Source organism: Pseudochaenichthys georgianus, chromosome 5, assembly GCF_902827115.2.
Source record: "Pseudochaenichthys georgianus chromosome 5, fPseGeo1.2, whole genome shotgun sequence".
Taxonomy (NCBI): domain Eukaryota; kingdom Metazoa; phylum Chordata; class Actinopteri; order Perciformes; family Channichthyidae; genus Pseudochaenichthys; species Pseudochaenichthys georgianus.
In genome coordinates, this window is record NC_047507.1 from 11,449,259 (window position 1) to 11,473,759 (window position 24,501).

Below are 24,501 nucleotides of genomic sequence, written 5' to 3' on the forward strand. Positions count from 1 at the left end.
GAAAGTTCCCTCCAGAGGGAGTTTCTCACCCCCTGTCCGAAAGGCCTCCATTGGACTCCTTTGTTTACTTTTGTTACATAGCGACATCACTATGTGCAACTTCCGCTTCTGTTGGTTAGCGGCGCGCTCCAACTCATTGTATGTGATAGGCAGAGTTGGGTGTAACGCGTTACTGTAATAATATTACTTTTGTCGGTAACGGAGTAGTGTAACGCACTATTTTTATAATTCAGTAATCACACTACAGTAAGTAGTGTAATATATTACTTTTTTTAAAGTAATATGTAATATGTAATATATTCCTTTTTTTTAGTAACGACCCCATCTCTGCTAAGGGGCGGGACATATCTAAGCTGTTGACCAATCACAACAGAGAGGGCCGTCTAACCAATCGGGTTTAAGAAAACAGGTGCTGCAGCACAGGCAGTATGAGTATGTAAACATGTCACAGTAGAGGCACGAAGTACAAATCTGAATCTGGAAGTTAGCATAATAAGGCTCCTTTAAGTTTATGACAAACTCGCTTTTATTGTGAAGTAAACACACGCCACTTCCTGTGTCTCGCTGTGTAACTTGCCTCCCCAGCAGCGTGTCAGTGAGGCGGGCGCTGGGAGTGTCTGCTGGGTGTAGCAGCAGCCCGACGTCTCGTTAGTGTGAATGACTTGGAAAAAAAACACTAACAACAGCTCAGCAGGCGAAACGCTCACGGAAAACTGAGGGACATTTTTCTTTTGTAACTTCTTCCCGCTTCCTTCCTTCCCCCACCTGTATGACTGCGTGAAGACAAAAGGTAAACAATAACATTATACTGCTGCTGACGAAATGTCTTATAAATATCTTAAAACTTCAAAAAGCTGGTGTTAAGAGCAGGTGCACAAGCTCTATTACTATATTTTACTATATATTTAAAGAACATTGTCATGGGTAACGTCTTAAGTATCCGCATACATTTTTTCTCACAAAAGAGTGATTCACAACACTGACAGCCGAGCGTAAAAACAAACTTAGTTTTATTTACTTTTCACCTTTTCTTTGTCCAGTTTCAGACGGCTGGTTCAACGACTGGGAGTTCACTGTTGACGCGTTTATCAGTAACTTATTAACCATCCGAAATGAAGCATACGCACCGATATAACGTACAGTTCGCAGTTGAATGTGCGCCACAAGTCATTGTATCGTAATATTTGCTTCACTGAGGAGCAGACGTTTCCCAAACTACGTGTTTAAGCTTCTCACAGCGTCATTCAAAGAGGTAAATAACACAGTGGACATGAAAACGAAAGGGACCGAGTGCTGTCTGTTAGCCTTGGCAGGGCAGCAGGCACTGAAGGCAAATAAAGATAAAGAAACAAAAAATCCCACAAGCTTAAGTGCTGCTGCAGGAAGATTTTCCCCTGACTGTGAATGTGGCCTTAATAAGCAACATAAATTATTCATCAACTGCAGCTTTATTTGCCAGACACTGTTTATTTCTAAGGAATTCTACTTGAAAGTAAAAAAAAAAGAGGGAGGTAAATCAGGAAAAACAGGACACAGCTTTAAGAGTCCAATCCAAACCCATTGCACAATATCATGCACGCACGCCCAGAGCTGCTGTGTGTTTGAGCAATGGAGCAACAAGTTTATTACAAACATATAACATGCAAAATACCTAAGTGCAAAGGCGGACTGCTGATCAAACCCAGCTGTAGATTAATAGTGTGAGAGTGACAGAGAAAGCTTTTTACTGACAAACACTGAGAGTTGCACAGTATTTAACTGGGGTGTGTAGTTACTGGTTTGTGTATTGTATTACAGGTCAAACCAGATAACACAACAATGCCTGTTGTATATTTAGTGTTATACACTGGGAACATTACTGTTACAAATGTGTACACAGGTGTCTAGGCTTGTCCTTTATTTCGTCCTTGTGACAGTACTTTACTTTAAGATTGTTTATCTGACATAGGTTTCAGTTCACTTGGAGATCTAGACTGTGATTTTAGTCATTTCTTCAGACTATTGTTGATGTGGGCGATGACTCATCAGGCCTGCCTCGATTGCTGACATGTCTCCCACCTGCCTGTTCTCATTCTCAGTTTAGGAGTTTTATTTCAAAAAATTATTGTGCTTTTTGCAGCCTTTGTGAGCCTTTGTGAGGAAAAGTGTGATGTTATCAAAGGTCCAACAATACTCAGTAAGATATATAAAAAACATAACCTTTAAAGCAGGGGTCTCAAACTCAAGGCCCGGGGGCCAAATCCGGCCCGCGACTTCATTTTATGTGGCCCCGCAAGAGCTTGCATAGAATATAATACGTTTATTATACGGTTACATGCCACTTTACAGAAGCACGTTGCCCATAAACGACATGTCCCACAATGCATCTCGTTTTGTGACATGCGCACTGAAGAGACTTGCAATTATTTGCCCTGGACTTCTGTTTTCAGACGTAGTTAATTACTAAGTTATTATCCTATCCGATAATAATCCAATTCAGAGGCAATAATGTAATATAATACATTATTTTATATATATATATATTATATATTTATATAGTTACAACCGGCCCTTTGAGTGCAACCTTTATGCGAATGTGGCCCGCGATGAAATTGAGTTTGACACCCCTGCTTTAAAGTGTCAAGTATCAATCATTTAATTTAGGAAATAATCAAATATAGTCCGTGGTTTAACAAACAGTTTGTCCTACACAATGGGAATTACTTATATTGTCATTTCTCCCCCTCAGTATGGCTTCCCTCTGCTCATTTAGATCAACATTAAGTCACGTTTTGCACAACCTCAATCAGGGCTAGCTCTCAGAGGTCACACTCAAAATAAATATAAAATCCCCCATGCTATAAAAGTGACAGTGACTGGCAGCTCTACATAAGGCTGCAACTAGCCATTTAAATGGTTTCAATATTTAAAAAAGTTCTGTGTCATTATTTGAAAACTAAACTGAGCAAAAAGTAAATAGGCTCCTGCAGGAACACTTTCCATTGTTTCTGGTGTTTGTTCAGTGTGATCGATGTGTTTCTTTGTAACCCTGCAGAGGTTATTTGCCTTCAAAAATCTCGACAGACCAGTCTCATCCAGTTTTTCTACACCACCACCGCCACCACCAGTGTTCTTTCAATGTAAATGTGCCGCCGTATGTAAACACCTCTTCTTCCTTCTTTCAGCGACTCAGCTATGGAGAGCTCCTTTGAGGTTTCCCAGACTGACGGCACCTCTAACCCCAAACCATTTCTGGCCCCCAAACCTCGACTCACTCCCAAGCCCTTCTCTCTGCAGAAGAACACCACCATCCGCTCCATCCATGCCCCAAAGACGGTCACTTCAAACTCGACGAAAACCACACAGCAGACGGTCAAATCAGGAGCTGCAGGTCTCCCCAAACCTTCAGTGACAGCACCCGCACCGAAACCCCCTCAACAAACCCCCACCTCTGCTTCCAAACCCAAGACAGATGTAAGTGTCTTACCGACAGATCCACCAAAGTCAACCAAAGAAGGGATAGCAAGTGGAGAGGATACTCTTGATTCCAGCGTGGTAAAACCTGATCCTGCTCCACCCAAAGTGACACCCAAGCCTCCGCCAATCCAGAAAGACGATGTCATCCAAGCAAATCACAAAGCATCCACGGAAATTGTAACTAAACCAGTACAGAAAGAAGAAAATAAGAAAGAAGATGAATCACAGACTTCTGTCGTACAAAACCTCGAAGAATCAGGCAGTGACGTTTCCTCTACAGACAATCCAGCGTATGGATGGGGCGGCAGCAGGAAGCGGCTGTCCATGAAGCTCACCTCCAAGTTTGAGTCAGGTGGCCCATGTCTGTCCCCCCAGCCAGCTGTTACCATCACAACAACCGACACCAAAGATGATGCAGACAAGTCAGAGCCTTCAGACCCAGAGCCGAGCCAGCCAACATCAGAGCCGTCCAACAAGGAGGGCGATGATGGAGCGCTGCTGGGGGTAAACAGCGGAGGGGGAAGCATAAAACGCAGAATCAGCCTCCTGTTTGACTCCTCATTGAAGCCAGAGATCATGACAAAGAGAGAGGAGCCGGAAATTATAAATGGTGCAGGAAGAGTGAAGGGTGTAAGGGAGAGAATGAAAATCTGGGCAAAGGAAACACCCCCCGAGGATCCAAAGACTGAGAAGAAGCCTCAGGTTGCTCCAAGATCTCGCTCCAAGATGTGAGCATGCCTTCTTTCATTTGTGCCGTTTGTGTTTGGTAACGTGTTAAGACATGAGTAAAAGGAAAACATTCTCCTCCAAGTGCAAACAAGTATAGTGTTATTTAAGGTCAAAAGCACAGATTCATCTTTGGCTCTACATTTCATTTTGATCAGATGCATGCAACAGATCAGGTGTTTTCGTTAAGACCAATGTTGAGCATTATTTATGGCCAATGATGAAGTCACACAGCAAGTATCGTTTTTTGTTCAGTTTCCTTGGAGAGAGAAAGGTTTTTTCAGTCTCTGCCATTGTTTCTCCCAGTTTCTGTCAAAAATATTGGAGAGATGAGACAAGCCTTGAACTTTTAGACGATTTAGTTTTACTAGGACAGTCTTCTTTTACTCCATATAATAACTTACTTCTTAATGTACTGTACTGTTCTCTCAGTAGTAATGTGGTAAATGAATAACGTAGCTTGCCAGATTTATGTCCTCAAATTACACTAGATAAGAGTTCAAACCAGGCCACTTCAAAGTATGAAATTTGAGATCTCCAACCACCTACTGGTATGAGTAGAGCATGTTTATTTAAAAAACAAACATACAAATGAGTGGCAAATAGAGGCTAGTGGAATATTTGTTCCTGTAATGTAGTCGAATCAAACCTACCCTTAAAGGAGAGAGATATACAACTCTCATGTCTGTATGGTATATCTGTCAATGTAGCTTGTTGTTGGTTACCTTGTCAATGGGGAAAAGTCTCCAGGAAGTGACAGCACCAGGCTAAGGCAAAGTTACTCACATTTACATTTTTTGCATGACATTCTTTGCATTGATCCAACAAACAAAAGAGATATGTTAATGACTGAGCTGTAGAGGAATTAGTGGGCAGATTTCTTTAACTTTGGACAGAGCCAACTAGCTTATTCCAGTCATAATGCTAAGCTAAGCTAACAGGCTGCTGTATGTAAATGTAATTTAGCATACAGTCATGAGAGAATTCCGAATTAGAATACCTTTGTTAGTTAAATGTACATTTTTACAGAAACAGCAAAGAGGCAAAATATTAATTAAGAGGCATGCATAAAACATCAGAGATCGAATTTACACAAATTACAAAATTACCCATCCAGGTGGACAACAATAAGTAGGCTACAGTAACAGTATTTAAAAATAAATAAATAATAATAAGTATAGCACGTTGAAGTGCTGTGATAGCAGCCAGGTAACAGTAGTGAAAATAAAATGATAGAATGCAAAGTTATTGTACATTGTGTTACCAGGGCCGGCCCTAGACTTTTGGGGGCCCTAAGCGAGCTTTGGCTTGAGGGCCCCCCTCACTCTAGCGCGTTCTCACTACACACAACACGGAACCAACTTTTGTCTTATGATGTTAGCATAAGCACACATATTGTATAAATAAGCATGTAAACACCGTGGTCCTCACCTTCTCTAGGGGGGTCCGGGGGCATGCTCCCCCGTGAAGATATTTTTTTTTAAATATTGAAGTTACAAGCATCAATCTGGTGCACTTTGAGAGCAAAATTAAGAGATCTATGGATCTCTCAACACCCATATGAAACAGAACTGTAAACAGATTTTTCTTTATGGATATTTTACAAATCACTCTCCTTTTAAACTGTATTCTTGTTTTGTCATATAGTATTTCATAACTATTTTTCATTTATTCTCTCTGGCTGTCCATCTCATAACGTTCACATAGAAACTAGCTGTCAATAAGAATATCATTCAGAAGAATTATAATTTCATCCAAAAATCTGTAACAAAAAGAGGTTGCACATTTAAATTCAGGTGTTGTTATGGCAACATCAGTGGCCAAACAGCCACATTTACTGCTGCAAATACGTTCAAACAGGCTGTCGACACGTAAAGCAGTGGCAACTATGCCACCATTTCAGCTGACTTTTCCTCAGAAATACTTTCACATAACATCCATATATTTCAGTGCTAGGTTGATGCTTAGCTAAGCTAACTATGAAAAACTTTAACTGACAGGACTCAGGATCAACTGTGTACTGTAAGGTAGCTTCTAGCTTCATGTCGAACAGTAAGTCAACATTTTCCAGAAAGTTTTCTTTGAAATCACCAGGTAACGCTAAAAAACATAACATTTAGATTGTATGACAAAGTGTTTATTTAATATATCTGGCTAGCTATAGCTACTTGCTAACGGTTTAGCTTCCCACCGCGATTCAAAGTAACGTCAACGTAGCTGTAATTTATGCTATGTTCGCATAATTTGGAAGTTTACTGACATTTACATACCTTGTTCTCCTGGCTCTGGGGTTGTTGTGTGAGCCACCACTTGAGAATTGTCGTCTGTCCGACTGACAGTTTATTTTATACATTGTCACAGCTCACAGGATAGGTACCTGTCAGCCAATAAGACAGATGTTTATTTCCATTCAACTCTCTGGTTGGTCTGGTGTCTTGCCTCTGTTGCATTCACTGAACACGGGAAATTACAATCCTGTTACGTCCTCTCATGATGAGGTTCAGGTAAAGCATGGTTAATGTATTATATGATTGACACAATAATATAATACATGACTTTGAGAGTAGACAATCTAGTAGGGCTGTGCATCTTCACTGGTCTCACGATTAGATTCGATTATGATTATCCTGTCAACGATTCGATTCGGTTCGATATCACGGTGCATCACGATTCATACCAATGCGTTGCATTCTCAATTTTCTATATTACTGCACATGGCTTATTTTTCATCAATGCATACATGCAGTAAATACATATGAACTCTCTTTTTATTATTTAGAAAGTGCTTCAGAAATCAATAACATAAATGTCTTGACATTAATTTATAAACCAAAATAAATGAATTGTATAGGTCTAGCCTCCGTGTGTGAAGTTGTTCCATCCTCAAAAACAAAAAGCTAATGCTTCTGCAGTCTAGCTGCAGCTTCTAGCCACGGTCTTCTGTTAAAAAAGGACACTGAATGTCCTGAATGTGGCATCACACACAGGACTTGAGTCTGAACACAGCAGACAACAGGAGTATTTACAATAGCATATACAAACAAAAATACTGCATGTGGGTGCACACTTACATTCTCTGTTTTACTGTTACATAAATCCCATGAATGTATGAGATTAAATTAGCTTCATTATATCTCAGTGATTAAGTGAATAATAAAGTTTCTATCGGGTCACTATCAGCATGTCACTCATTATTTTCAGGGAGGGGGCGAGGCTTGGAGGAACGGAGAGGAGACGGTGATCGCGGAAGCTTTTTTCCTCCTGCCTTCACAAACTTTACACACGTATATATCGTCTGGAAATTGCTAGAGGACATTCATACTTTGCAATCCAAGACTTAATTAAATCCACCAAAAACCTGACATGATTGTAACGCGATTATTTTTGAAAAACATAAATCTCTGTCACACTCCGTGTCGCTGCGGCTCCGAGACACAGGGACCCTGTGTCTCTGAGCCGCAGCGACACGGAGTGATTCAGAGCGGGTCCTTCTGCTGTTGGTTCTGGACTGGTGTTCTTGTGTTGGTGGATAAAGCAGACTGCTCCGTGTTGCTGTGCCGCTGTCACATCTGTTCCCTGATCTCTGCGTCACCGACCGATTTGATATTAAAGTGACAGAAAAAACGTTATAGTAAAGCCGCGGCCGGAAAATCAGGAAGCAACGTTACTACTCTATAACCGATTATCTTCCGTCACTGCATCGAGACCGAATCGTCCACGTCCGCATCGCAATGCATCGTAGAAACGATTATTTTCAACACCCCTACAATCTAGGCATATTAACAACATTAATTAAACATACTTATCACAGCGACGGTGTACTGAGAAAAAAAAAAATTCATTTTTTGTCAGGGGGCCCTTAGTGGCTGCGGGGCCCTAAGCGGCCGCTTATGTCGCTTAATGGGTCGGGCCGGCTCTGTGTGTTATAGTAGTTGAATAGTCTAATTAAGAGATAGCACCAAACACATGTGTTATAGTCTATTGTAATATGTGTGGTGGTCTACCAGGGGTCATGATGGTTGTAAAGTAAGAGTAAGGCATTCAAGAATATGTGCATTTTTTTTTATTTGAAATGAAAGACCCCTGCCATTTATCTGTGGATAATTCTTCTGTAATTCAACTTAAAATGTTATCTCTTTTACAGCTTTGAGCCAGCAACTGCTCCAACAGTGGAAACACCCACAATGCCGCCTGCTGCTCCTGAAACCTGGTCCAGTCACACATTGGATCTTCCATCAAAGGTGTCGCCCGCCGAACCACCCACAGAGACCCCGATGGAAACATCCAAAGACGCTCTTACTGATGCCCGCTCAACAGAAAGCTCCAAAGAAACGCCAGAAGAGGATATGGAGAACACGTTAAGTGAAGGGAGTGTCAAACTACGCAAACAAGGTTCATATACAATCAACGCTGATGAGGGAGACTCCAGTGAGACACCTGAACACGCTCTCAAGAGGGACAATGTCAAACGACGCTCTGTTCGCTTCGGTGTGGTGGAGAGAGATGATGGTGGGCCTCCATTGATCCTGGGCTCACCGTCTTCCAGCGAGGATGAAGAGGAAGAGGAAGAAGAATCTGAGGATGAAGCTAAAGAGGACGTCCCTACGCCTGTCTACAGAAGAGTAGGAGGTCTACAGAAGAAGGAAGATGATAAGGCGCAAGAAGAAGAACGTCTGAAACATTTGGAATTTGAAAAAAGACGAAGAGCAGATGAACACGAGCAGCCGAGAGTCAAGATGGAAGAAGAGAAGGCGAGGCAGAGGGAAGAGGAGGAGAGGGAGAGAGAAAGGTTGGACAGAGAGGAGATGGAGCGGGAAAGAGAGAAGGAGTTGATGTGGCAGAGAGAAGAGGAAAGAGAGAGGGCGAAACAGAAAGAAGAGAGACTTCAACAAGATCAGGAAGAGGGAAACAAGAGAGAAGTTATTAATAAAAAGAAACAACGAGAGGAGGAGTGGGAACAAGAGTGGGTGAAGCAGACGGAGAGGATAAGAGAAGAAGAACAGGGGGAAGGAGAGAAGGAGTTGGAGTGGCAGAGAGAAGAGGAAAGAGAGAGGGCGAAACAGAAAGAAGAGAGACTAAGACAAGTTCAGGAGGAGAGGAAAGAGGGAGTGGACGAGAGACTGGTCAGCGGGAAAGAAGAATACAACGTCCAGCGGAAAGTGAGAGAGAAGGAAGGCAACAAGAAGTTACAAAGAGAGGAGGAGTGGGAACAAGCCTGGGTGAGCCAGGCAGAGAGGCTGAGTGGAGGAGACGAGGAAGAGATGGTGCGGCAGAGGCAGAAAGAGGAGGAGAGGGAGAGGGCGAGACAGAAAGAGGAAAGACTCAGACAGGAGGAGAGGGAGAAAGAAAGACTACGAGCGGAGGAGAGAAGGGAAGAGGAAAGGAAGAGGCAGATAGAGGAGGAGAGACGGGAAGAGGAAAGGAAGAGGCGGATAGAGGAGGAGAGAAGGGAAGAGGAAAGGAAGAGACAGATAGAGGAGGAGAGAGCAGAAGAGGAAAAGAAAAGACAGATAGAGGAGGAGAGAGGAGAAGAGGAAAGGAAAAGACAGATAGAGGAGGAGAGAAGGGAAGAGGAAAGGAAGAGACAGATAGAGGAGGAGATAAGGGAAGAGGAAAGGAAAAGACAGAGAGAGGAGGAGATAAGGCAAGAGGAAAGGAAGAGACAGATAGAGGAGGAGAGAAGGGAAGGGGAAAGGAAGAGACAGATAGAGGAGGAGAGAAGGGAAGAGGAAAGGAAGAGACAGAGAGAGGAGGAGAGAAGGGAAGAGGAAAGGAAAAGACAGAGAGAGGAGGAGAGAGGAGAAGAGGAAAGGAAAAGACAGATAGAGGAGGAGAGAAGGGAAGAGGAAAGGAAAAGACAGAGAGAGGAGGACATAAGGGAAGAGGAAAGGAAAAGACAGATAGAGGAGGAGAGAGGAGATGAGGAAAGGAAAAGACAGATAGATGAGGGGAGAAGGGAAGAGGAAAGGAAAAGACAGAGAGAGGAGGAGAGAGGAGAAGAGGAAAGGAAAAGACAGATAGAGGAGGAGAGAAGGGAAGATGAAAGGAAGAGACAAAGTGAGAAAGACCAATTTGAGGAGCTGGAGAAACAAATGGAAGAGGAATTTGAGATAAAGCGTGCACAAGAACTGGAAGAAAACCGAAGAAAGGAAGAAGAGAGAGAAAGGGAGAGGCAAATTAGGCTGAAGGAGCTGCAAGAAAAGGAAGAAGAGATGGAGAGAATGAGGCAAATACAGTTGGAAAGACAGAGAGAGGATGAGAGAAGGGAAGAGGAAAGGAAGGGGCAGATGGAGAAAGAAAGAGAGGTGGAGCTGGAGAGAAAGCTGCGAGAGGAATACGAGAGAAAGCAAGCACAAGAACGGGAAGAAAAGCTACAAATGGAGGGAGAGAGAAAAAGGCAAGAAAGAGAGAGTGTGGCAGACAGAGCAGAGACAAATGTAATCAACTTTGACTTTGAAGATGTGCCTCCGAAGCCGCTGCTTTCCCCCACAAAGAGGGAGGCGGAGGTGGAGGTTGTCTACGATGACTTCTCCGTCAGGCCGCCTGACATGCACGTGGTCTACGACGACTTCTCCGTCAAACCCAAGAGATGGGGCTCGAAGCCGAAAGCAGACACCAGACCGCCCTCGAAGAGTTGGGCAGACTACTCTGGGAACAGACAGGAAGTTGTTGATTGGTTGGCGCCCCTGGAAGTCAGTCCCGTTGAAAACCGAGTGCGTGAGCAGGTGGAAAGAACAATCCTCCCCGAGCCTACAATAGCCCTGGAAAGTCCAGAGGAAGAAGAGAAAGAGGAGGAAGAGGAAGAGGAGCAGAGCCCAGAAGAGGAAGAGCTCATCTCCTTGGAGATGGAGGAGGAAGAAGACGAGCTAAAGGTAAATACAGACTTTCTGTTGGAATACAACTTCATTCAAACCTGCTCCTGATTCAGGGAGTAGTTGTGAACACCATCATTGGTACATGAAAGGCAACATTGTGTAATGATTCACAAAGGGTTAGGTTTAAGCACAGAGACAGGAGAGAACACGTTAATGTGGTTATTTCTCCATTGCATCAAATCACCCTGGCAACCACACACACCTCACCAACACATTGGTATTCCTGTTGCACGGGTACAAGCATCTTGTTATACTCGCTTCACCCTGACTCAGTCTCAGCTCAAGAACGTGTGTGTGTGGGGGGCGGTGTGTGTGGGGGGTGGGGGGCGGTGTGTGTGTGTGTGTGGGGGTGTGTGTGTGTTGAGTGATCAAACCAGCATGGCCTGAACTCTAAATCTACTCCCATGTGTCAGTAGTAGTATCGGTCTTTACTCATAGTGATACCATATGTCTTACAATAATACAAATACTTAAAGTGTTTGATAAAGATAAGTCTTGACTTGGGAGGTCGACGATACAAATAATCCTAGCTGCGGAGGTGTATGATTCTCAATTCATGAAACCAAATTACTTCCCCCTTGAGATGATATGTGGAAAAAATTACTTTCTGTCAGTGCATTAATTTCTGGTGCACGTGTCGATGTGTGGTCGCGACAGTATGAAATCAGACAGGAAGTGAGGTTTCGTCCTCCTCTGCATGTTTCGCAACCGTCTGCTGCTTTCATTTTGTTGCCATTTATGTGTAAAGATAACATTGATTTCAAAGAGAAAGGCAGTTTTAAAGATAAATATTGCATGATCAAAAGAAGGAGGGATGGATTATTTCTCCTGGGCATCTTGGATGAGTTATTTCCAGCAGCAATGGGTGAGTCGTTGCTGATTGAAATATCACCTAATGTTTGTTTGTGGTTTCACAGTGAACTGCAGAGCCAGCTCAGCAGTTTGCACCTCTGACAGCGATCCACCTTATGGTTTACATTTGCTTTTGGTGTTGTCATGCAGTAAGCCAGCCACTCCCATCAGTATATGTTACAACTTGAATATGAACTAATGAGCTGCAATTAACACAATAAACTGAGTAATCAAATCAATATTGAATACAATACATGTAGAGCCAAATCACACACATCTGCTAAAGGATTATGATTTAAAAGCTGTTTTGGTAAAAAGCTCAATTATTAAAGCTTAGGCTAAATTGAGTGTCAGAATAATTGTCTTATGACAATGTATACCACAAGACAATATACAGTTGTCATATCAGAGAGTTTAATATCTGTCCCTTTATCATCTCTTGTAGGTAATTGTCAAACATCTGTGAGCCGCACCTGTGTGAGGAAGTCCTTTGATTTGTTGGGTGTTTAAATTTAGCAACTAATATATTTTTATCGTGACAAGTTCAACAACTCAATACTTAAAACCAGATGCTTTATATGTCGTTCATTTAATGAAAATGTTTTAATATCTGTAACTGAATTACTAACGCAGAGGATATCAAAGTCTAACTAACCCTCCTAATTCAGCTGTAAAAGTGAAAAGGTCAACAATGTGAACCCAAGCCAATGAACCAATAACTAGTAACCAAAAAGGAACAGATCGGATCTTTTAAATTATATATTTAAAGAGGACCTATCATGCAAAATGCACTTTGTGATGTCTTTTATACATAAATGTGTCCCCGGTGCGTCGGGGAACTCACGCAGCGTCAGAAAATAAAACCCTTTCTCTTTTCCTCCGTACCCAAATCTTTTAAAAATGGGAGTACAACGAGCGGATACAGATTTGCTGCCGATATTACGTAATTTCGGATGGTGGACCCACAGAAAGTTGCTATCAGAAACAATAGGCTTGTTTGAGACACATTGCGGCTCGCCTCGAAAGTAGACAAGAGTAGCCGATCGCAGCCGGGGGAGGTGTCAAAAAGCTCGTCTTAAGTCGGACAGCTCGGACTCCGAGTCGGCTTGACTGGCTGGGTTTGCAATGGCGGAAATTGCGTTGGCGTTTTTCGTTGCAGATGAAGTGGATGCAATAGAAATCCCACATGTATTGTATGGAGAATGACATGACTTTATTGTTATTGCACATATTACAGGTACTGAGACAACGAAATGCAGTTTAGCTTCTAACCAGGTGCAACAAGCAGTGAAGTGGAAAGTAATGTACACAATCTACAGAATAACATATAGAATGAATTGAATGATGAATAAACAGTGGGGTATGAATACACTAGATATCAGCCTGTGAGCAGTATGAACAGTGTGTATGAATATGCTAAGATATATAAAGTATGAAAACGGTAAGCAGTATAGTATAAAATATATAGATATTAATTTCATGATGATAAACATTGTGGAACAATGATGAAAAATGGGAATGGATGTGGCGACGTAAAACTGACACAAAACAACAACAAACTTTTGCCAGCCAATTGGAGAGTTTCATCAGCAGCACGTGGTAAAACCCACCAATGAGCGCTCAGCTCGAGATACCAGCGAGCCGTTTCCCATCAAGCATTTCGCTTCCGCAGCTTGTGGAGAGCAACTGCGCCAACTCGCCTCGCTCTCAAGGCTGCGGGCGTCTTTGTCCCGCGAGATTTCAAAGTCTCATGTGGGCGAGCCTCCAGAGCAAGTCGGACAAAATGACTAACCATCATGCAACGCACTAGCAAGACGTTGATCGCAACTGCGCAGGTCTGCGCAGGTCTTGCTTGTCTCAAACAAGCCTAATGCCTGCCGTGTTTTGGACGTCTTTGTTTACGTTAGCAAGCCTCGCTAACACTCAGAGTTAACCTGTGCTGGAGAGCACATGTGTTTTAAAAAGCAGGAAATAAAAAAAGAACTCACCTTGTGATAAACCGGCAAGAGAAAAAGCATTTGAGCTCCATACTATTTCAGAAATAATCTTTGATGTGGTTTAAAACAGGATGGCGTTTTATCACAGCAGAATTTAACTTTATCTCCGGTAGAATTCTCATCAGGCATTAGCTCCGCCTCCTCTTTTTCTTTTTTTTTCAAGCTAAGGACCCAAAATCTGTTTCTGTAACAGGGCTGCAAAAGAGGAGTATGAGCAGTAGGCATGGCTACAATGGGTGATCTGTTTGGTATTTTAAGCAAAAAAACTTCACAGACATGTTTTATATAGGTATGGCCCTACAAGATATTTTTAAAATATAGCATAATAGGTCCACTTTAACCATGATAACTAACAATCCTAACCTATTGTCATGAGGACTCCAGTCTACTTGACTTGTAACATCCGTTTCATCACGCTTCAATTATTATAGTTCAGGCATTCATTTTTAGCTTGTGTCCAATTTGAGGGTATTTATTTTAAGGCGTACTATAGTTTACCCTGACTTTGACTGTTGGTGACTGAAGACAGGTATACACATTGTATTAATGCTGCTATGCTTATGATATGATAAATACATATGCTTAGGCTGCTGGTAACAACTTTTTTTCTTCAGTTAAATCAGAGTCCCATTGTATTTGCAGTACAGCTGCAGTCAACAGACCATGTCTGAGCTCACTTCTGGGTGGACCCTCATTAAACATTATCACTGTACTGCCTAAAAGAAGTAGTCCTAAATCTGTTGGAAGCTAAATAGTCTGCTGATGTTGCAACTGGAACATTTTAGTAACCTTAGCAGCGTCAGCTTGCCTGTATTTCATGAAGTAACAGACTGAAGTAAAAATGACGGCCTAACAACAAACATTAAAGCAATTTAAAGTCCAAGGTCTAGCACATTATGTAACTAAATGAGAAACATCTTGCAAAAGATTACAAATCTGAAAAAGAAAGGAAAGTCTATCTTTACTCTAAAAAAAACAAGGAAGCAAAAATTCAAGGTGAGCGTTATCGGAGAACATCAGAGAGTATAAGCAGCGGACAGGGCCTTGCCAGTTTAGACAGAACTGTGCACCACCTGTTTGGACATGCAACATTTTTACCCAGAGGCAATGTAATGAAAACACTGAACTGTGGAGCTCTGAACTCTGTGTGTGTGTGTGTGCGCGTCTTTGTGATATTGCATTTCTGTTTGCTCCGTCAATGCTTCGGGCAAACAAACCAACTCTTTAAACAGGTAAGCTCTTGTAGAGCGGCATTGTACATAACCACTTATCTTCAGTTAGGCCTTTGGTATTATTGAAGCTGTGTTTGTCGTGAGAGTACAGACGGTTTCTCACCAGCGAGTGGCGCTGCTGCTCTTTAAAATTGCACTTCCTGAGTCTGCACCACAACAAGTTCATCTCATGTAGAAGAGCACCTTTCACTGCTATAATATGACAAAAGAACACGAATCAGTCAAGTTTATGTCAAATAAATGAAATGTTTCTGCTGCAAGAACCCTCTACAGCTATTTGTGTGGCTGAGAAAAGCTGGACAGGACAGAATGAGGAAAATGTTTACTGGGCAAACACAAGCTGTGCAGCCAACCGCACTGCCTCATTCAGGCTCAAAGACAGACGGACAGACGGACAGACAGACAGACTGACAGACGGACAGACAGACGGACAGACGGACAGACAGACGGACAAAGACAGACAGTGGTATGATCCGAGGTGCTGTGTGGTCATCATGTCCTCATTTGGATCTGGTCAACAGGGCAGCGTGTCAGAATGACCATACATGGTGCCCCTCTTTCTCTGTCTCTCTACTCAATCTCTCCACCCCAGTTTCAGAGAGCCCTTCACACTCTACACGCACACACTTTCTGGCACAAACACACACACTCAAAGGAGGATGGGCTAAACCTCGGACCAGAAGTTCACATGTCCACAGTCATCTAGCTCCAAACTTTCTCTCAACTTGTGAAAAAGTCTTCCTGTTTCCTGCTGTTCCCTCGGGCCTTTCCTCCCACAAAGACCTGGTTTATTATTATGGAACTGCTCAGGTATGGAGGAGAGGAAGGGGTGATCTGACTTTCTGTACCTGGCTTTGGATGTGGCAGATATTTCCCACGCTGCTTTTCCTTTTTTTTTTTTCTCAATGGAAAATGGAGTTGTGATGAGAAATGGGATGTAGGTAGACAAGCTTGACTGTGGCAGAGAGAGTTGAAAGAAAACAAAGAAAGAGGGTGCACATGAAATGAGGTAATCTACAATCGTCATAATTGCTTTACTTCCAGAGGGACATTTGTCATGGAGAGTTTTGTCAGCGTCTTTTTTACAAGGATTATTATGTGATGATTGGAAAGTCTTTCTCCGGGACGCTTGTGTTTAGGATGCCACATCCATCGCAGTGAGTGCTGCAGTGGAAGAGTTGTTTCACAGCGCAAACACATGGGCTCTCAGACTATTGACTTCTTCACTGACAGCAAATAATTGACTGTTCCAGGGAGTTTGTCTGACCTGAACCATAACATTATGGAGAGAGAGGACGCATCAAATGAAAGATGGACTATACCTCGTTTTGTATGACATCAGAACAATTCGTGCCCTCTTTACCTTTTACTTGCTGAAAATAATGACTGAAAAGCAGACGAGAGACGCGACTTTCTGACTCCGCACAATCCCTTCATCTCTAACAAAGCTCAGTTTCTCTGATGACCCAGTTCCCATGGTGACCTTAGTGACCGTGTGAGCTTTCCGGACCATGCAGTACTTTGGAGGGAAGATGTCGGCCGCCCAGCTCCAGGTGACGGGATGGGTGGGCAGCGTGCGGCGCTCCTTGCAAGGGGCTCTGGAGCTGGTGTGGGGCCCTGCAGAGGACACGCAGAAGACGGAAGAGGAGGATAAAGTGGACGAGGTGGAAGAAGAGCAAGGTGGCGATGGCGAAGGAAGGTTTCAAAGAGCTATGACGCCACTTCGCAGCTTCGCCAGACGTAGCAGGAGATCCCTACGTCGCTTTTCTGACAGAAGTCGGCAGACTCTTCAGAGGAGAGGCCCTGAAACCTGCTCTGTAAGAAAGAGATGATGTAGCAGGAAGTAACAGCTTAGAAATATATATCTAGTTCTAATGAATAGGACTGAATAATGACAGCCTCATTTTTAAATAATTGCCTTTTAAAGGTTTCAACTGACATTAAGTACAAGAATCAGCAGCCTTTAGGGCCTGGGTTAATCAAATTAAGAGCCATGGGTATGGGTGCTTTTTACAATATGCTCCAGGGTTATATCATGTGTCAACAGATAGCCATGCAAATGTAGAGAGGGAGAGCAGAAGCTTCAGGAAGGAAGCAGCAATCTGATAAAGTTGTCCAAATGTAGTGTTTTATCAGCGTACATGCACGCCCTATCCCTCTGTGTCTGTGGTGTGTGTCAGAGATAAAGCAGATGACTACAACAAAGTGTGACACACTTAGACAAGGTTTATGTTTACTCATGGCTGGCGCAGTTATATATCATTACATTAGAGTCCATTAAATTAAATGAACCATTACATTGGATCACAATAGTGCTGTAACTAACAATTATTCTCATTGTGCGTCAATCTAAGGAGAACTTTCTGGATACATCAATTAGTTGTTTAATATTGAAACATGTTGACTAATTTTATAGCAACGACGAATACATTTGTTTTTTCCGCTCTGAATTATAACTATTAATTGTAATATTAGTCTTATTATGTTTTTTACTTGTAATATAATCCACTTATAGGACAAATTCAGTTCAGATTTTTCGACAAAAGAACACTACACTGCAGTACAGTTTATCTAAATATGACGGTATACTATTGTTGAGTTATCAAGATCAAGATTGAGCAAAAGAACGATAAAGAGAGCATTTGTTGTTGTTGATATCGTGCTCTGCTTTGGAAATGAAAGACACATGTACTATTCTGGTAGTTTTGCAGTGTTTACTGTGGCTGTGTGTGTGTGTGTGTGTGTGTGTGTGTGTGTGTGTGTGTGTGTGTGTGTGTGTGTGTGTGTGTGTGTGTGTGTGTGTGTGTGTGTGTGTGTGTGTGTGTGTGTGTGTGTGTGTGTGTGTGTGTGTGTGTGTGTGTGTGTGTGTGTGTGTGTGTGTGTGTGTGTGTGAGTATAAGTACACCACAGAGACCAAAAGGTGAAAATAAGCTGCAGGCTGTATCCACTACATTTTGATGACCCATCACTTTCCATTATAAGAGTAGATGTGTTGTTGTCAGTCTTCATCTCTTACTCTGTTTTAGAGTCACAGTTGTGCGTGCGACATTATCCTCTCCCCTGCACCAAACACAAGCTGTCTCACACATTCCTCTGGTCTTGACAAAAATGTTTTGGATGTAAACTAATAAAGCCCACTCTGTCTTGACTTGCACATCCTCCGCCCAACCAACCATACTGCCCTGGCACACACTCATACATAGGTTTATTGCAGTTTAGAGATTCTTCTATGGTGAAGTCTGTAAAGCATCTGGTTCTTATGGCTGTACGTAAAGGCTGTTGCTGTGTTGTTACAAAACTAAATGGAGTATCCATAGTGTGTATGTACTTCTGAATCGGATGTACACGTGTACATTAATAGATTGTTTCTGATCTTTTTTCAACAAGCTGGTGAACATAGTACAGCACTTAGCTGCTAATTTCCCAAGGTGTGTATGGAAGCTAAAGATAGAGCTTAAAGAGTAAAAAACGGATTTATATTTGTTGGGTGGCTAAAAACATTATTTCAAATGAAGTTTAAAGTTGCTCTATAACTGCTATGTACAAATATGCACCTGTTTGCTTACTTTGCTAACATATTCACTACAGCTAGCTCTCCAACACATTGTACTTGACAGACTAGGGGCGAGACATCTTTAAGTGGTTGACCAATCACAACAGAGCCAGCTAACCAATCAGAGCAGACTGGGCTCTGGTTTCAGACAGAGGGTGAAAAGAGGTGCTGCAGCACGGGCAGTATGAGAAAAATAAAGACCTTTTTGAACATTAAAGCATTAAACATGTCACAGCAGAGGCACAAAATACAAAAATAAACCCGTAAATGAGCATAACATGTCCTCATTAATGAACTTTTGCTTTAAAATCATAAGAACCTTTTTGGAAGAGTATCCAGGATACATTTTTTACATGTTTTGCTGCAAATAAATAATAAAAGCATGGGGGAGATTCAGGATGAATTCACGTTAATAATAATAATAATATATAATATTTTTATAGCGCCTTTCAGGAAACCCAAGGTCGCTTTACAAGTCGGGTAGGGGGGGGGGGGGAGTAGGGGGGAAAAAAAAAAAAAAACGTTGGTGGAATCCCCTAACTGTAGGCTGCTTGTCTCTGTGAGAACGGACCTTGTTTTCCTCTGCACCTAAACACAGTCTGTGGTTATAGGAAAATCACTAGAAGCCTATTCATTCATGCTATGATGTTGCCAGATAACAGGCATTGTGCAAATGAAGCTGCAGCTGCTGCTGTGTGAGTAATAAACGGACTTATGGAGGAGATGAAATGTCGGGGATGTTTACCCGGGTGTTGTTTTGTATCCAGGTGACAATATCAGACAACGCAACACTGGGATGTGCCCCTTTACAAAATGTGAGCTTAAAGGAATGTTTGCGAGGAAGTGCACTGCAGTAGCTGTTGTCTGAACATTTGTGTGTGTGTGCGTGCGTGCGTGCGTGCGTGTGTGTGTGTGTGTGTGTGTGTGTGTGTGTGTGTGTGTGTGTGCGCGCGCACCCATGCATTCCATCATGTGGGCGTGACAGCAGCAGCAGCATGAGTGTGTTTGGTGTGTCTGTGTGTAGGCATATAGGTGGGTATGCCAGTGCTCATGGTGTTTATTGAGGACAGCCCAGCCTCTGTGACCGGCTCATTAAAAGATGCATGCTCGGCTGGTCCTCAGCCCTCTCTCCCTCTGTAGTTACTGATCTTGGCTCAGCACACGGTCCAGTTCACCCCCCCGCCTCATCGACAGAATGTGACGTTCTAATACGCAGAATTACAGAATAAAAGCACATTCACTTCATTTGGATTGTGTGTGATATACAACAGAGAGAGCAGAAGAGTTGCTGGTTTCGTCTTTAGCCAAATATCTTTCCTACATAGCCCAATACTTCCTTTATGTGTTCTCCGGTTCTGTTGTATGATATGTATTTTTGTTCATTTGGTCTGTCTTTTTGTCTTTCAGGCACCTGTTAACAGTTATAGCCCGACGGGGGAAGACACTGATGCTTTGATAGACAGTGAGCCAGAGCAGCAGAATGAGGCCTGCGAGCAGACATCTGACATTGACAGGTAGGAGAGAGGTTGCACAAAACACATACTGAGTCTAAACTGCGGACTGTGTATATTTCCATCTACCCTGATGGAGACAGACAGGACTGGACATGTTTAAGTGTCATGTCTTGTGCTGAAGGTGTGGCTTCACATCGAGGTGATTTGATTCAAACTGCAACACGTCTGATGATAACAGTGCTATAGCCATCGGACATGAGAGTTTTCAAGGATCAAGCTGCATTACAACAACCCTTTGTGAAACTGGACTGGAATACATTTCAGTCAGCTTTGTGTGCTTAAATATTCAGGACAATGTGCATTTGGCAACTTCAAACATCAATTATTTGACATAACCAATAGTAACTGCACACTAAAATATGATAACAAGGACTTTCAAGTGTTTCCAAGACTGAAGCTCCCTGTGCCCCCTTGTGGCTACTAGAGCTCAACACGGAAACAGTTTCCTTTTCCTACTCATTCAAATCACACATTAAAATGTTCTCTCTCTTCAGCCCAGAGCCCGTCCCTGACGAGGAACCTGAAGAACCCTCTGAAGACCCTGATACCACTGACTTCTCCAGAGTGCCGGAGCAGGCTCCATTCCCTGAGGTTGGTGACTCTTTGTTTCTATTCCTCCTTTGTGAAAGGGCACAGCCGATGTCTGCGTCATCCTCTACAAACATTAACATGTAGTTTGGGTGTAACTTTGCATACCTGCCTGGAGAAAAAACACTCTCTTGCATCTGCTTTGCTGTTGTGTGATAGTCCATTTACAATCACAGTGTGTTGCATTCAGTGTGTGCTAGATGATGTGTGTGTTTTTGTGCACAGAGCTCCACTCCTCTCCTCGACACCAGTGCTCAGAGATCGAAGGCAGTTCTGGGTAAGCGCCGAAGTCGGTCGCGTCCGCCACGCTCGATGCGTGGAGGTTTCTCTCCAAAGGAAAGTCAGGACTGGAGAGCCCAGGACACCATAGGTGATTACAGCATCCATAATGTTGAATGATCTTCAGTACATTGAGGGCTGGAGCTCTAAGTTACAGTTTTTTATAACTAATCAAGCAATTTCTCAATAAAGCAGTCTGGAAATGTTGATGTACTGATGGCTGAACGTTATATTGGTGATTTTAGATGAAAAGAAGGCACCGTCTAAGCAAAGGGATTCAGACTCTGAGGAGGAGCAGCCTAAACCGAAGATAGCTCATTCTCCTACCCCCTCTCAGAGAGTCCCCATGTTCACTGGTTTGAACCCTGCATCCCTTATTGTAAGCACTATCAGAGTTTGAGAATCATTTACTATGTTTTACATTTTTGACAATAAATAACATGATACAAATGGGTGGCATTTAAATTGACTTGAATTCAAATGTCCCCTCAAGGCTCAGCTGAAAAGGAGAACATGTGGAGGAGGAACCAGAGGAGGAGAGGAAAAGGAAGAAAACAAGGGAAGAGAAGAGAAAGAAAGTCGAAATGAGGAAGCGGCTCCATCTCCCTCAAAACCATCCCGCTCTCCTCGCCCGGCCGCTCGCTCTCCTCGCCCGGCCGCTCGCTCTCCTCGCCAGGCCGCTCATCTCCCCGGGGCGGCCCGAGTCCTGCCACCCATAGGTGGTGGGGGAGGAGGGTGAGAACAGATCATGACAGCATCCTTATATGATGAGAAATATGGTATGTGTCTTAATCATGACCTTTGACCTGTGTCATTCAGGTCTGTCTCCTCTCCCGCCTGGCTGAAAGAACTGCAGTCTAAGAAGCGCCTGAGTCATCACGACAGCGAGGCTTAGCCAGACGCAGGTGAGCAATATGGGCAAGGGGAACATTGAAATACCAAAGACAGTTATTCTAGGCCACATAATAAAATATTAATTCAAAAAGGAAGTTTGTTCAAAAGGGATTTCTGCTTTTTCCTTAGACCTAGCATATTACCAGATTACCTGGGTTTCTTTCGTTACATTGTACAGTCGAGTCACATTTTTCAGCATTTTTGAAACAACTACTTTATGTATCAATTTAAGGCTTCTTTCTTTTTCTTTTTACATTTTACTAGCATTGTGAGTTGGTCAACTAAACACATTTTAGCTTCTTCTATATGAATAAAAAGCATATTTTGGATGATTTTCCTATTTAGCAACCTGATTTAGCTACTGGTTATATTAACAAGCACATCAGAGCTTTCACAGCCTATACATTGCTAGTGATCCGTAATGTAATGTAAAATACTTAACAGGATCAGCCATAGAGGAGCGTTGAGCACGAACGTTTTGATCTTTTTGAGATATGGCTAATACCCTGAATTATTGCTGTTGTGAAGGCGTTATTTAAGAGTTAATATGCTTTTGATTCATGATGTGAGACAGCTGGATAGGTTTGCGATAATAGAAAACAAGTGCTTTGGACTTTCCGGCAATGCTGTCAGGAACACTTATTTAATGCAACTGTACAAGATGCTGACAGCAAAGACAAAAGCAGGAAGTGGGCCATATCTCTGCAGAGCTTTCTCCTATCACCATGTTAAAGTGTGCACTGGGTGAAGAGGTTCTCATTGTTCCTGAATGCAATCTACTCTGCTTGATGCTCTTTTAATTTGCCTATTGAATCTCCGCTTGCATCCATTTTCTTTCTTACCTTAACAGCTACAGTATTGAAATGGAAAATGTTGATGTTACAGGATTATGTGTTAGAGTGCCTCTTTGACCCTCCATGCTACACATTAATGCACTCTTGAGTACTTGAGTAATCTGTTCCAACAAATTACATGTGATAACATATGCATAAAGTCAATGACCTTAGTCTGTGATAATGAAAAAAAAATGTAACAAACAGAAATTGCACTCAGTCCTATGATTTGCACTAGATTTTTATTTTGTCTTTTTTCTAAATGTTTCACTCTTTTATTCTTCCTACCCGAGTTTGAAATGTAAATAATATGCTATATATAATAAACGTTCCATGCTGATAAATCAAATAATCATTAATATCTTACGCTGCACTGTAACCTTTTTATTCTCTTGGCTTTTTAATGACTGTTTTTTTAAATGTATATGAATGTCATTTTACAATGCATTTCTGTTGCATACCAATGCTTTTAATGTTATTTGTAAAGCACTGTAAATTACCTTGTATTGAAATATTCTATTTAAAAAAACTTGCCATGCCTTCCTGAACTTTTCTTCCTCTGGTTCCCTTTAGGAGACACTGGGACAAGGCTGTTCAGCAAGAATCCATCCATCTCAGCTGCTGCTGCTGCTGCTGGCAGAAACCTTGGCATGATTGCTTCTTTTTCCACTTTAAGTGCCTTATTTTGGACATTTACTGAGAAATGCAACAGGGTATTCAGGCTTTAGCTGAACGTAGTGGCCATCAAGAACTTGTCTGGCATGTACATGAAATATGGTGCCAAGTCTGTGATGTGTTCATGCCAAGTACATGATTTATTTTCTGCTTATTTTCACACACACACACACACACACACAGACACACACACACACACACACACACACACACACACACACACACACACACACACACACACACACACACACACACACACACACACACACACACACACACCTACCTATGTACAGAACCTACTGAATATACATATAGATTGCATCTTGTGTGTATTTAGTTAAATTGTACAAAATGCTTTTTACATTCTCTTTCTAATCACAAGTAAACCTTTAAGCACTTTAAGAACATTTTTAACAAATGATGGTACATCTAAGCAATACAATAATCAAGTACCTTACTGTAGTATCATGGGCATTGGATTGTTTTAATTGTTTCACCATGTATGTCTATTCTCTTTCCAGTTCCAAAATGTACAATGACTAGGATTTTCTAAACATTTTTATTGATTCAAACGAAAAAATAATCTATCAACTTTTGTGTTTACAAACTCAAATTGACAAATTCTTCTTATTGTGCCTTTAAAGATGCACTTCCTGGATTTTGTCCAATCGACCAGTGAGCTGGTGAAGTATATTTCTATGCTGTAACAGAATCAGGAATTGTTTTTGTAAAATATGTAACCCAGAAAAATGCAATCATCTGCTCGAGATGCTTTTATGTGCCTTTTTCAATGTTGAAGAGTGGCTGTCATCAATGCCGTAATCATGTATGATCAATGCCATGTATAATAAGAGGAAATTGAGGGAATTTTATTAAAACCTTTTTCTATGAAATGCAATAGAGTGTGTGGTTTTTTATGGAAAAAGATAGTTGGAAGTGGAGCATTCAAACATACACACCATCCGGTCAGTTTTAAGATACAACTTGGACAAAGTCTCATGTACTGTGTCCACTAATGCATTGTTAT

General features: G+C 42.1%; 1 protein-coding gene across 1 annotated transcript; it reads left to right on the forward strand.

The window, feature by feature from the left end:
- Positions 1-579: 579 nt before the first annotated feature.
- Positions 580-24,372, forward strand: tnks1bp1 (tankyrase 1 binding protein 1). Its single transcript, XM_071203101.1, has 10 exons — positions 580-790; positions 3,165-4,184; positions 8,327-11,054; positions 20,099-20,205; positions 20,700-20,796; positions 21,019-21,163; positions 21,318-21,451; positions 21,566-21,807; positions 21,892-21,977; positions 23,373-24,372. Exons 2-9 carry the CDS (start codon positions 3,175-3,177, stop codon positions 21,965-21,967), a joined length of 4,539 nt encoding a protein of 1,512 aa, XP_071059202.1. The 5' UTR covers positions 580-790; positions 3,165-3,174; the 3' UTR covers positions 21,968-21,977; positions 23,373-24,372.
- Positions 24,373-24,501: the final 129 nt, after the last annotated feature.